Source organism: Tamandua tetradactyla, chromosome 2 (genome assembly GCF_023851605.1).
Source record: "Tamandua tetradactyla isolate mTamTet1 chromosome 2, mTamTet1.pri, whole genome shotgun sequence".
NCBI classification, from domain to species: Eukaryota; Metazoa; Chordata; class Mammalia; order Pilosa; family Myrmecophagidae; genus Tamandua; species Tamandua tetradactyla.
The window spans coordinates 62,912,602-62,927,153 of record NC_135328.1 but is presented as its reverse complement, the minus strand read 5'-3'; the positions used below and the strand labels follow the sequence as shown (position 1 = coordinate 62,927,153).

Sequence of the window (14,552 nt, the reverse complement as noted above, 5' to 3'; positions counted from 1 at the left end):
CCCTACCTTTGGGAGGTAGGGGTAGAATGAAAAATCTACTAGGCAGGGCCAGGAAGGAGCTTTCTGAGGAGCTGGAAATATGGTAGAAATGTTCTATACCTTGATTTAACTGGTGATTATACATTTATAAATATTCATCCATTTGTACACTTTAGATCTGTGCCCTTCACTGTGCATAAATTATACATTAATCTTAAAAATAAGAATAGTTAAAAAGCATGAATACTCTGATAATCACTGATGAAATTGATAGTTAACAAAACAATTACCTCCCCCCAAAATTTGCCAGACCTACTTGCTCTTTTAGGCCAGTAACATCAAGATGTTAAACATCTGATTATTTTTGACTATTTAAATAGAGTGCCAAAAGGGCTAGAAAACTTCATTGTTGGTCTCTTAATGAAACTAGCCTTTTCACCAATAGATGGAAGCAGTACTAGACAAGGCAGTTACAGAGGAGGGAGCGCCCCAAGGGGGGCTGGTGTTTTGTGTACCCCACATCTCAGAAATGCCTGGAACGGCTGCTCTGGGAAAAGAGTTGCCCAGAAGAAAAGATGTTCAGTTTTCACAAGCCAAAGATGTACCGAAGCATAGAGGGCTGCTGTATTTGCAGGGCTAAATCCTCCAGTTCTCAATTTACTGACAGTAAATGCTATGAAAAGGACTTCCAGAGCTGTTTTGGGTTGCATGAGACTCGTTCCGGAGATATCTGCAATGCCTGTGTCTTGCTTGTGAAAAAATGGAAAAAGCTGCCAGCAAGATCAAAAAAAAACACTGAAATCATATGTTAGGTACAAGGGAAGAACCCAGTCAAAAGACTAAATTGAAACCAAAGAAAGTGAAAATCGTGTCTGGAAACAGGATGAAAAGCAACCAGATCAGTAAACTGAAGAAAGAATTTAAATGTCCCAATTCTGATGCTCAGTACCACCTCAAGTTCCTCCCCAGCCCAATCTCCTTGTCAGATGATGGCTCAGATACTGAGATGGCTTCTGTTGCTAATGGAACACCAGTCTTCTCCTTTTTAGATCTCTCATACTGGAAAAGACAGAAAATATGTTGTGGGATTATTATAGAGAACATTTGGGGAAAGCTCTTATTGACATACCTATTCAAGCCTTGCTGCAGCATAAGAAAACAGCTGCTGAGAAGCCAGAGGAGCAGGGGCCAGAGTCTCTAGCCATCTCCACTCAGGAGTGGTGACTGAGGTTATAGGTAGAAGGGGAACAAAAAGCAATTTTTTCTTCTTGGAAAGACAACAAAGCAACAAAGTGACCCTCCTATTTTTAACTTGGATACTTGCGATTCTGCCAAAAGACAATATTTAGAATGGTTTTGAATGGGTTATTTTCCCCCCAGTTCCATAAACTCTGAAGCCAGTATCTAGCTTACTAAAGGAAAGAGAGAAGTGTATAATATTTAAGATGCTGGGTATTTCATAGGAAGCCTGAATGCTGCTGTAACGTGCTCTTTGCCTTTTTTAAATCCCCTTCTCATGAATGAAATTAGGGGAATTTTAGGGGACAGAGATGGGATTTGTTGTATGATAAACCATACGTAGTTTTAGTTTTTTCTATATTGGGAATCAGTGGTTGGGGCACTTTTAAATATGGGTGGCTACACTTGTTTTCCCTCATGATAGTAAATTTGTCCTAATTCAATAATATGGACTTGCCCCTAGAGGTATTTGTTAATAATTTTGAAATACTAAGGTCTTGTCAAGGTTTGACTATTCAAACCTGTACTACTGAATATTAAGCAGGACAGACTAAGCTTTCTGGTGTAAATACCTTGAAAGGAAAAGCAATTACTAAATCTATAGAGAGATAACTTGACTGTGTATGTTGCATTCTGTGTCACCTCCATATTAATTAATATTTGATAAAGGTTGTAATTTATATGAAACTTCTAAAGCAGAATCAAAGCTCCTCTTGGGGAAATGGCAAGGCTTCAGGATAAGTGATCCTATATGAATAGTACCAAAGCATTACCACATGGTAGAGAACAAGCACTATTTAAAATGTCTGAAAAATAAAGGGTACAAGTCTTCAGGATGGCACAAAACAAAGGTTAATACTTCTTGATGTACATTTCTTAGAGAGCTTACCTAGTGTGTATATAATTGACTTTTGTTTGTGTTATATGACTGTTTGGTGACAACACTGAAAATCTGCGTAATTCAGTTTTAGCTCTGGATTATTTCAGCTGACCTTTGTAAAGGTTTATCTGTGTAGAGTGGGTGTTTGACTTGTTTTAACCTATATTAAGGTTTTTTTTTTCTTTTCAATATTTAAAGTAAAATTCTACTAGAAGAAAAGTGGTGTGTGTTAATGCTAAGTGGGTTGAGTTTTGGTTTGGCTTCTTTTACTCAGGCTTTCTGAACACTGATATGTTAGGTGATAAATAAATCCTGAATCTGGAGCTCTTCAATTCTAAATCTATTAAAACCTCTCACTTGAATCCAAACCAAAGTACTGTCATTGCCTCATTTCTAAAATATCAGGCAAAAATATCACTTCATGAAGGGAGGAACATTTTGTCTACCTTATAATAATAATATTAATCAGTGCTATTAAAACTGGATTTTTAATATTGGATAGTATAACAAGGAGTGAGCCACTTTTCATAGTTTTAATAGTTCTTAATCTAAACTTAAGATTCTGTATTTCTTCCTTTTAGAAAAACCTACATGCTGCATGCCACCAAATGCACAGTCTAGACAGCGAGTTGGGGTGGCTCTCCCACAGCCATTGAGGTGTATTACAAGAGTCCCAGCCATTATCATCTTCCTCCTGAGTTATATTTCAATTGGTTTTGTTTTGGTTTGGTTTTTGTACATTTTGACTACAGTATTGGTGGTAGAATATACTATAATATGGATCATCTCTACTTCTGTATTTATTTATTTATCACTAGACTTCAACCACAGTCTTCTTTTTCCCCTTCCACCTTTTCTCTGCCTGTTTAGAATGCACTTCGTACTAATATGCTAGAAATCCACAAAAGTGTTTTGTACTGTTTATGCTGTCGGATACTTATAATAAAAACTTTAACAAGGTTATGGAATACATTTAATCTTATTAGAAAAAAACGGAAGCAGAAGAACCATACAATCTCACTTTTTAAAATGGAGGGACTATATGATGGAAAATTATGCAGCCGTAAGATGAAATGACGTCCTGAAGCACATGACAAGATGGAAGAGCCTTGAGGACATAATGCTGAGTGAAATAAGCCAGACACAAAAGGATAAATACTGTATGATTCCACTTTTATGATCATGATAAAGGTAAAATCAGAGGCTTACAGTACAGAATATAAGAGAACTAGAGATACACAGAAGCTAGGGATGGGTGAACGGTTAGCTAATGAGTTGAACTTAAATGTCAGGGAATAGATAGAAGTGAAGGCGGTTTACTAGTAGGTCTCTAAGTAATACTACCATATTGAAAGTGAACATGATCGAAACGGGTTGCATAAACCCATGTGTCCCACCAATTAACACTACAATATAAATAAGTGTTTGCGTAAACTATTGCATAGGTTTGAATCTTGTACAAAAAGTGCATAATTTCAGGGTATAGGGAGGAAACTCCCATTGCATGCTATGGGCTATGTTTAATAACAAAACATCAACAGTACCACAGCAACCAAGGGTAAATAATGGGACAAGGGACAAGAGTTAAGGGGAGATCTGGATTTTCTATTTGGTGAGGGTGTGTTTATTGATTATCTTTCTCTTGGGAACAATGAATTTATCTAAAATTGAGAATGTTGATGGACTATGGACTTTGGGCATTATACATGATGCCCAATGAATGCAGATGGCTGAAGGATGCTATTCTAGTTTGAAAGCTGCTGGAATGCCATATACCAGAAACATAAAGGCTTTTAAAAAGTGGAATTTATTAAGTTGCAAGTCCACAGTTCTAAGACTATGACTAAAGCAAGTCTATAAAAATGTTCAAATTTCAACAATTCCATCCTGACCAAAAGGAGGAAAAGAAGTGTAACAAAGTGGCTGAGAGAGTTCAAATAGAATCAAGAGGTTACTCTGAAGGTGACTCTTATGCAAGCCTCAGTTAGACATTGCTACCTATTGTAACTTGCCAAACCCCAACCAAAACCATTCTAGCCAATCCTAAAGAAACCTAGGTCAATATATAAGATTCTACAAAAGTTCCATGCACTAGGATAACATTCCAGAAACCTACAACCTCCAGATGGGTCCCTGGACCAGATAAGTCCTGAAACCTAGAGGGTCCAGTCTCTCCAGAACATCAGTTAGTTCCATCTCCCTACCCCATATTAGTGACAGATCCTTCTAATATGAAAAGGTCACAGTCCAAAGAAATGTGGGTCTGACCTTTTGATTAGATGAAGATGTGACTCTGCCCATTCAAGGTGAGTCTTGGTTAGTTTACAGGAGTCCTATAAAAAAGGAAACATTTTGAAGAAACCTCAGATGCAGATGCTTGGAGAACAGTTGCTTCAGAGCTAATAGAGACATGGATGTTCGGAGATGCCTGAAGAGTCAACAGGGAGAGCAGATGCATAGACACAGGCAGAGCCCAGTGACATCACCATGTGCCTTACCACAAGATACTAAGTAAGCCAGAACCCAGAGTTGTGTCCCAGAGAACTAAGTGAGGAACTAAGTCCTCTTAAAGAGGAAACAACTGGCATCAGAAGCTGGAAGAAATGGAACCAGGAACAAGGACCAGCAGATGTCAGCCATGTGCCTCCCCAGCTGACAGAGGTGTTCCAGAAGGCATCAGCCTTTCTTAAGTGAAGGCAACCTCTTGTTGGTGCCATAGTTTGGACATTTTCATGGCCTTAGAACTATAACTTGCAACTTATTAATTTCCCTTTTTAAATGCCATTCCATTTCTAGTATATTGCATTCTGGAAGATTTAGCAAACTAATACAGATACCATGGGTAATTTTGAAACTAGTCATTTGACAGAGGAATCTTTTGAATTGGAAAGAATTCAACTTCCAGACTCACTCATAAATGTAGAAATACCTGAAAATGTAAAAAAAAAAAATTCTTTTGACAAAGAAAATGTTTGTCAAAGAAGCAAGAACCAAATTAACTTATCACCAAAGTTGATTAACCCAGCAAACCTTAGTGTAAAAAAAAAATCATTTTAGAGTCCAAATCTGAACAAACTAAAACTAAGCATGGAATGCAAAAGAAGAAAAAGAGAAGAGAAAAGAACAGTCAACATAAGAAGAAAATAAAAAATCTATTATCACTATATCAGATATAAAGGGAGAAAGAATGAAAGTAAAAGAAAAAAAAATGTTTCCAAAAAAATTCTGGATGAATCTTTCAGTTCCAATGATGCTTATAATTTTAATTTTCATCTCACTCCTTTTCAGAAAAAAAAAAAAGAGCAATGATTCTAAAAGAGTAGAAAGCAAAAATGATCCTGAAGTGAGCATCTGTGAATGAAGTGAGTCAGATGACCTCCTAGAAATACCTGCAAGTACATTCAAACTCTCACCAGCAAATCAGACAGGAACCCAATCTATCCAGATAGGACCACAAATGGAAAAGAGATCCAGGGTTCTAAGCCAACAAAAACCCCTACCAATAAAACTCCTACTAGTGCAGCACCTGAAACTTCCAGCCAACTCATCTTGGTCTGAAGGATATCACAAATGTCTCCTTATCTCCTTTAGTGAAAATCATAAAACTTTCTCTTTCTCCCAAAAAGAATAAAGTACAGCAGTGTCTCCTCATAAACCTAAGTGCACAGCCAGTACAAATTATAAGGAACCCCCATACCTTCTTCGTAACTGAGAAGATGGGACCCTTTTACAGATTTGTGTTTCTTGAATTCTCCTGTTTTCAAGCCAAAAAAGAACTCCAGACACAATTCTAAAATAAAAATGCATGAAGCAAATACAGTGAAGCTTTCATTGGATGCCACTGAAATTCATCACATACCCCACTCTCTAGCTCAAAGCACAGTTTGTAAGATAGTACACAAGTGGGTTGTTATTGCCATAGAATATTCTCTTGACAGGGACATAGAGATCACGAACATTTCTTCAAAACTACACTTAAAATATGATGGTTGATCTTAACCTTTAATAAATGAGTTTATTTTTTCTTTTGAATATAAATAACTGGACTTAAGCACTATAATAGTTTAGATTTCTTATACTGCCTAAAACCCTTCAAGTCAAAATTTATCTTTTACTAAAAGTTTCAAAATTTTTCAAATTAATGATTGTCAAATTAAGATGCTTTAATCATAAGCTTTTAGCATCTCTATTTTTTCCTTAATTAGGGGATGCTAGAGTGATTTTCAAAGACAGGCTGAGGACCTTTTGAAACTCCTTACTATAATATTTAAGTAAAGTAAATCCTTCACATTCACAATAGGGTATACCTTAAGTTGTTTGTGGATCCCTTATCCCACCATTGTATTTAATTCTTCAGGTAAAATATATATGAGATCATGATTAGAGAACTGATGATTGCTTAGGGATAGGGACTGGGTGAGTGACAAGCCCTGAACCCAAAGCTCTAAGGACACAATGTTCAAAGTACTGCCTCACAAAATCATAAGTCATTATTTTGTAGACTTTCAGGATAGCTCCTATTTAGGCAAAAATCTCAAATATTAAATGTGTGAATGCTAAGTGCTTTTTGTATTTGCACAATATAAAGTTTTTGATCAACCAATGAGGGAATTAGTTCAATTTAGAAAGTTCAAAGCTTGTATTTGTATGTATTTCTTTAAACTTTTAAAGCACTATAGTTTATCCATTTTTAAAAGAGCAAATAAAGTCTTGTCTAATAAAAAAAAAAAGTGCTGGTCAGGAATGGACACATCTGTGAAATGCAAAATCCAGAACAGTTAAGTATAAGAACTTAATATGGAATAACAGAAAAAGGGAATAACTGTATTCAGTCAATCCTAATGGGAATAACTACAACCAAATAGTAAGTATTCTGTCACCAACAACCCCATTTAGATTTGCGTTTCATAGAAATTTTATTTAAATGTTGCTGATACCTCATTTTTAAACAAAATGAATTTCTGTTCAAAATCATCCAAAAGGCAAACATATTGGGGAAAGGTACTTGCAGCAAAGATGAGAAAGGATTAATGTACTTTTTTAAATCAAGGACTCTCTTAAAAACAGTGAAGAAAATTCTAAACCTAAAATGGAAAAAAATGGGCATAGGATATGAATAAATTTCACAGATAGAAATAACTAACTCCACTAGTAAAAAAAAAAGTCTAAATAAAATACCATTTCCATATAATTTTAAACAAAAAGTGAGAGAGAAACAGGCTGAATGACAGACTATTCCCTATTAGTTATTAAGGGTATAAGGAAATGGGTGATATCAGAGAATAAGAAAGTAATTACCTGATGAGACGAGCTTTAAATATATCATGTCCTATTACCACATAATCATACTTCTAGGATCCATCCTAAGAAAATAATCCAAGAAGAACAAGAGTTTTATTACATGTTTCTTTCTTCCCAAACACTGGTGAGTCCGATTTACATGCTGTTTGAATCTCACATTACTTCTGGACTTTCCAGTTAGTTTAATATTAATGACTGCCTATTGCCTGAAAAGTAGCAAATGTTCTATAAAAACTTACCTTATAGGTTAAGGCAGGGATGCAAAGGATCTCTTCTGTTGTAGAAAGATTATCTTCCAATTTTGTCTTAGAAAAAAAGGAGACCTTGAACAATAGGAGGAAAATAGCTGAAGTCTGAAGACTTGAAACTTACAACAGGAAGAGACCTTAGATATAACCTAATCTAAGACTCTGGTTTTAATGATGAGAAACCAAGGCTGAGAGAGAACAAGAGCTTGCTCAAGAGAATACTCACTGAGCCTCTACATTTCAGATGGGGTTTGAGTTTGGTAGAGACTAGGATTGATTACTACTTGACAGATTATGGCCCCTTAACATCATACTCATTTAAATTGAGGTCACGGAGGTTAAATAACCTCCCCAGTGTCACACACCTAACACATAATGGAGCTGAGATTCAAATACTAACCTAAATCCTTTTCTTCTTTTCCTATTCTACCATTAAATGAAGGAATTATGAAGCAAGACCAGAAGTAAGTGAAATTTATCAATGATACCTATCCTTTTTCTTAACTAAGACATCAGTTCCTCGAGAGCATCTGGGAAGAGTCAAGGAGAAGACTTCAAGAAAGGGAAGGATATGATTTAAGCTGTTGAATTTGTCACTTGGACATCCAAGTCCTAGCTACCTTCTAAAATTTGAGAGATTGGAAAAGGATGGTGTGGTAATTTGAAGCTGTTAGCTTGCATTTCTGAAGATTCCAGATTAGCCAGGCAAAGCAGCAGATTTATTAAAATAAAGCAGTTGAATACGGATGGTTACTAGAAAAGGCCATATTCTTTTAATCCATTCCTCTAGGAGCAGACCTGTTATAGATGGGACATTTTGGTTAGGTTATTTCAACCAACCTAGTGGGTCTTAATTCTTTTACTGGAATCCTTTATAAGAGGATAAAGGACAGAAATAGCCAAGAGAGTTCAGACAGAAAGGGCTCCCAGAGTTGCTGAAAGAGGAAGCTACTGAAGCCAGAAGCTGAAAGCAATGGAACTCAGAGAGGACCACGAGACATCAGCCATGTACCTTCCCATGTGACAGAAGTGTCCCAGATGCCAGCAGTCTTTCTTCACAGGTTATCCTCCTGCTGATGCCTTAATTTGGATATTTTCATGGCCTTAGAACTGTACATTTGTAAGCTAATAAATTCCCATTGTAAAAGCCAACCCATTTCTGGCATATTGCATTCCAGCAGCTTTAGCAAACCAAAACAGATGGCCTCAAAACAAATCTGCCAAATGGAACAAGTAAAGGGAGTTGAATGGTGGCCTAGAATTCTGGAGGTCTAAATTCCTTTCCCACTCCCCCACACCTAGTCCATCCCCTTCTCTGAGGTTTTGCTACAGAGCAGCTACATGCACTGGAACACTCAGGCATTGGGGTATATCACTAATGTGGTGAGTTATTTAACAATTGCTTACATAATGCTCACCTACCAGCCTCTTTCTGAGTCGGATATATCAGAACTCTAATCTTTAAAAGACTAAAACCCAAAACCCATTCCCCGGTGGTGGAAGAGTTCATTGGCTTTAAAATATATATAAGAACAGGGTGGTACAACGGTGGCTCAGTGGCAGAATTCTCACCTGCCATGCCAGAGAACCAGGTTCAATTCCTGTAACTTGCCCATGCCAAAAAACAAAACAAAAAAACACCAAATTAATAGATTAAGATAGAGATATTAGATCATTTTAGTTCAGAGATTCTAATAAATCTTTGAGAGCCCTTTGCCCCGCCTCTGACTTGAGATCCGTTATAAACTTTTTGTTAACTTCTGTTCTTCATGCTCTCATGCATGGTGTTCACTTCCTCAGTTTCAGATTCCCAGTTCAGCTGTCACGTCTACTCCCCTACCTTCTCTTACAGCAATAGAAGAGCTGGGTTATAAATTGGTCATCTTGGCTAGAGTTAAAGTATTCATCCATATCCAACTGCTTTATGTATGTATGTATGTATGTATGTGTGTATGTATGTATGTATGTATTATTTTTTTGACATGGACAGGCTCAGGGAATTGAATCCGGGTCTCCGGCTCCGCAGGCGAGAACCCACCCTAACTACTTTATTTTGATAAAACTGCCTCCTTGCGCCTTGCCTAGCTAATCCGGAAGCTTCAGAAATGCAAGATAAAAGAGGATAGCTCCTAACGGAAGAAGTGCTATGATTTAGCAATACAAATGTGATTTGCATGCTTTTGATTTTCTTTTTTATGCCAGCACCTCCCACACCATCACCAGACCTCTCACTCATAATGCATTAATAGGTCCTTGGTTTCTGGGTTAAATAGGAGCAAAATGGTCATTTTTTTTCTAGTGATAATATCAATAGAGGCCTACCTGGGGATGTATAGCTATATATCTCAAGCTCTTTTCTGGCCCCTCCAAGTTATTATTCACGGGTTTTCTTCTCAAAGATCTTCAAGGTCACTGAGTAGCCTCGCTGAACAAAGATCTTAGAAGTAATCATCTTACTCTTCCATATTTTCTTTTATATCATCTCATGTATTGCACTGTCTCTGATACCCACCCAGTCTTTCCTTGGTTGCAGTTTCTTAACAAAAATTCTCATTTGGTTTTAATATTGATATGCTAAACTATACAGCACAGCTAATTTGGTAAAAAAAATTAAATTGAATGCTTTTGCAATTTCTATTTTTAAAAAAGCTTACTCCCTGGGGCATTTTATCTGAAGTTGGGATTAATGTTCTGTAATTCTCAAGTGCACTAACTGGAACCTCAGTAAAATCTCTGCCTTAGTTTAACATTACAAGCTGCTATAAGCTGTAGTGGGTCTTTAGCATAGTCTGTACTGTTGACCCACTGCACTTTAAAAATATTGCTGCTCCCTCTGTCCTGGGCTCTAGTCAAGATGCAGCTGATTTATTAGTGCAGATTATTGGTACTGTTTTTCCCTAGACATTCATCCTAGTAAAGGAGATTAATGCCTTCTAAATAGCTCATAATGAGATCTGTAAACCAGGATTCCTGAATTACTCAGACTCATTTTATAAGACTCCTGCCTGACTGCAGAGGTCAAATTGGAGCCAGCAGCCCCTGGACATAAACTCCATCTCAGACAGAGGCTGCCAGATGCTCACATACTGAAAGGCTAAGTGGGGAGCACAGAGATCAAAAAAGAACAGCCATGAAACATTACAGAGGTGAGTTCCCCATAGTCCCCCATAGTGATCCTAGACCCATCCTGAACAGTCCTGGTGCACAGTGATAACCCCCTTCTCTGGAGCACAGGTTCTTAAGTTGTGGTCTATAGATCCCTAGGAGTCCATGGAAACACTTCAGGGCTCCATAAACTCTCTGAAAATGTATTTGAAAATGCACATATAAATACACATTATTCTGGGAAAAGGGCTCCGTGGGCTTTTATCACATTAAAATTAAATCTATTTTATAGTAGAATCTTCAGATCTCTGTGAGTTTCCAAGTTCAGGGTGCTGGGATAGAGGGAGAGAGTTAACTCTGACACAGATGCCCTGAATCTCTAATACTCAGCCATGTCTCATTGTGTGACTCTTTGCCAGATGTAGCCCAGGAAATGTCCCTCAATAAGGTCTCTTATTAAGAGAGACCTTAATGATCAACCCATATACGGCTGGTCCTTGAAAGGATCATTTGTACCTGAGTGTCTGAGAGACAGCTCCAAAAGATGAAAATTGAATATACTCTGAGCCTAAGGCTGGCAGTTTGCACTGGAAATCTCAGGATCAACCCACAAGACGAGGCAAGAAGAGGAGATAGAGGTAATTGAGGAGAAGCTGTCAGCTCCAGGCCTGGCCCCTAACAGCCTGGGACCAGAGGAGATCCTCCCCACCCTTCTGCAGCCAAGAAGGGCTGTTCTCATAGCCAGTCACGCAACTCCACCTAATGTCCAAGATCTCCCTAGATCTGGAAATAACACTGACCCTGCAGAGGGAAGGCCCACTACTGACCCAAAAGGCTGACCAGGAAATGATGTGTCCTGGCAGGGCACAGCCTAATCTGGAAGCTGCAGAAGTGCAAACTGCTTTGAAGTCAAAGGCTCATTTATATTGTGGTTCTCAAGCTTTCATATATTCATTTTAAAATACCTGTCTAAAATGTTTTTAAATGAAGATTCCTGGGCCACCCAGATAGTAATTTAGTAGTTCTGAGGTAAAGTCTAGTTGTTTACATTTTTTAAAAGAAAACCAGTAATTGTGATCTCTGTGAGTCTGTGGAACAAACTTTTAGACACACTGAGTTTCTAGCGGCTCCAAGGCATCAGATGTGGAGAGGGGCATAGATCAGATGAATACTCTGCCCCAACGGAAATAGAAGCAGAGGTTTCCAGTTTCCACTTATTGAGTCCTTCCTGTACCCAATACTATGCTTAATGCTTTACATGGATTATTTTAACTTTTATAACCCAACTCCATTTTGTCCATTTACACAAAAGAATACTGAAGTTCAGAGAAAATGAGTAATTTGCCCCAAATCCCTCAGCTTTGAGTAGCAGAGCCAGAATTGGAACCCAGATCTGAATCCAGACCATGTTCTTAACCAGTATGTGCATGATTTTGAAAAGAGCTTCAGTGCCTGGTGCCTAATAACAATAAGGAAGAGACAGCTATGAAGAAGCCACCTTCTCTCTGCAATTGGATTTAGAGAATCCCACAGACCATAGGGTGGAGGCAAGGCTTGCAGGAGAGGAAGAAGACTTACAGGTAGGTTCAAAGGTCCTGGATCCAGTCAAACAAGAGGAACTATGTGTAGATAGAATAATGGGTGAAGACCATTAGCAGTGTAGAGAGGACAGGAACTGAATACATTGGGTAGTGACAGGTAGACAAAGGGGGCCTTAAAGGGAACTTCAGGGAAATTAATTAAATTCTCAGGAAAGTTTCAGGTCAGTACAGGCCCAGTGCCCCTGGGGACTATGGTTCCTGTTGATTAGTACTGCATTACACTCTTCATCTAATAGGAGAAATAACAGGTTTGATGCACCAGACCAAGAATGACTTCAGAGTCTGGGACCTTTTATAGATCATTAGATTATTTTCCATAAAAAGGGTTTAACAGCAATACCTACCTCATAGGATTACATACAATAAGGATTAAATGAGATAAATTTGAATAAAGTACTTAGCATAATGCCTAGCACAGGAGTTGGACAAATGTTAGCTGATATGATCATTAATTAGTATTAAATATTACCATACCCATGCTCACCAACCAACCACTGTGGCATCTTATTTGTAAAAAATACCGAGGTCAGATGTGGTCTTTATGGATTGAGGTTTTCTCTCTCTAGAGAGAAGCTCTTGTTAAGGGTGTTCTTTTTTCTTACAAACTCAAGAGCAAAACAAGTCACATCCCCAAATAGATCAACAATTTGATTAAAACAACTTTTTAGTTTTCCCTTCACCTTCAGTTCTGATATTACCCAAAAATCAACTTGATTCAGCTGTTCCATCACAGTCGGTTCTAAGAAAAAGTGTGACTGTGGTTCTGTGCAACTTTTTCATCCAGTGATTACCTTTTTGTGTGTCAGAACTGATTTTGTATTTGTCAGCTGAATTTCCTATAATTTTCAACTACTTAACAGAATGCTTCAAAGAAATTACCTTTATATTTAGGCAACAAATCCAAGCAGGTCAGCAGGAAGACTTGAAGGCTGAACCATGATGAACACATGACCAAGTATTTCCTCACCAGCCAGGTACACCTGGTATTAGAAGAAAACTCAATCCTTCCACCTCCTTCTTGTAGCCTCTTTGCCCAGAGTGGAGAATTGATGAGACAGACTTCCTGAGAAGGGAGCATTTGGGTGGCCTTGGAAGGAAGGAGGGGAGGAGACAGAAGAGCCTGAGCCTCCACACAAAACATAGCAGAAGAAAGAACATTACAGAACAGTTAACGATCTGAAACAAGACCTATCAGTGATCAAAGAAGAGTACAATCTGGCTGCTCTGATCAAAGGGTGTTGCATGCTTCCATGGAGGAAGGCCAAATGAGAAGGAACAGAAGTATATAACCAACCTTCTGCTTCTATATCCTATGTTAGATCAGCTTGAACTTGGCTTTGCCCCCATAAATCAGACCTGATGGGGGGGGGGGGGGGGGGGCGGGGGGGAACCAAACTAACTACAGTAAAGTGCTAACAAGTATAGTTCTGAAAACTGGAATAACTTGACACATTTGAGCTGCAGTTACAGGAGGAGGGATAGGCAGGAAGGGGAAACTGCTGCAGGTGGGAAGGTTGATGACTCAAGTATAAGCCTCAACTAATAGCTCGTGTGTGTGTGTGTGTGTGTATTTTGCAAGATACACTTTGGCCACAGGGGTACATGCAGAGAGGAGTGCAAATCCACCCGTCAATACAGAAAACACCATTAAATATGGGTCCTGGGCATGTTCCAACCACCCTCTTCAGAGTACACATCCATAACAAACCCAAAACCCTAATTTCTGAACTACTTTGAGTAACTCTGCATTGTGGCCACTCAGAAATTAAACATACTATGTAAGAATGTTGCATGTTTTAATTCAAGAAATAAGTAAAAGTTCACAATCAATCCAAAATATGTGCCAGGAGTTCACTCCAAACAACTGGCCACACTTGCAGAACTTCAGGCTCTGCAGAATCACTTTGGCCAGTGCTTCCTGAGATGCTCTTTCAGCTGAGGAATGGAAGACAGCAGCTGCTGGCATTCATGACAACGAAGGGGCAGCTTCAAGAGCTCAGATGTCCCATCTCGGATAGTTACTCTGCCGGACTCTTTTACCATCTCAATCACAGCTGCAGGCAAGGAAAAAATTTCAGATCCCAGACACTCTGGAAGGTTCATATAAGATGCCAAAAAAGAAAATGTGATTCCAAATCAAAATATGACAGGTATCTTAAAACAGTAAGCTTAAGGTTAGACTTCCTCTTGGGAAAAAGG

The 14,552-nt window shown here is 38.3% G+C and overlaps 1 protein-coding gene, 1 long non-coding RNA gene and 2 pseudogenes across 10 annotated transcripts in view; 2 read left to right on the top strand and 2 right to left on the bottom strand.

Moving 5' to 3' along the window:
• The first annotated feature begins 554 nt into the window (after positions 1–554).
• LOC143673442 (SIN3-HDAC complex-associated factor pseudogene) lies at positions 555–1,203 on the top strand (annotated as a pseudogene).
• Positions 1,204–4,508: 3,305 nt separating this feature from the next.
• Positions 4,509–6,091, top strand: LOC143656353 (shugoshin 1 pseudogene; annotated as a pseudogene).
• Positions 6,092–7,252: 1,161 nt separating this feature from the next.
• LOC143673443 (uncharacterized) lies at positions 7,253–13,705 on the bottom strand. The gene is made up of 3 exons (XR_013170359.1): positions 13,233–13,705; positions 7,639–7,722; positions 7,253–7,461 (listed from the first exon to the last, which is right to left on the bottom strand). It is a non-coding gene; the product is annotated as an uncharacterized LOC143673443 (long non-coding RNA).
• A 427-nt stretch (positions 13,706–14,132) lies between these two features.
• The window catches only part of APTX (aprataxin), a 36,225-nt gene continuing 35,805 nt past the window's right edge, over positions 14,133–14,552 (bottom strand). For all 9 annotated transcript variants that reach the window (XM_077147958.1, XM_077147962.1, XM_077147963.1 and 6 more), the window contains one exon: positions 14,133–14,407. In XM_077147958.1, the coding sequence (XP_077004073.1) occupies positions 14,253–14,407 (155 nt within the window). In that variant the 3' untranslated portion in view covers positions 14,133–14,252. The remainder of the gene's footprint in view (positions 14,408–14,552) is intronic.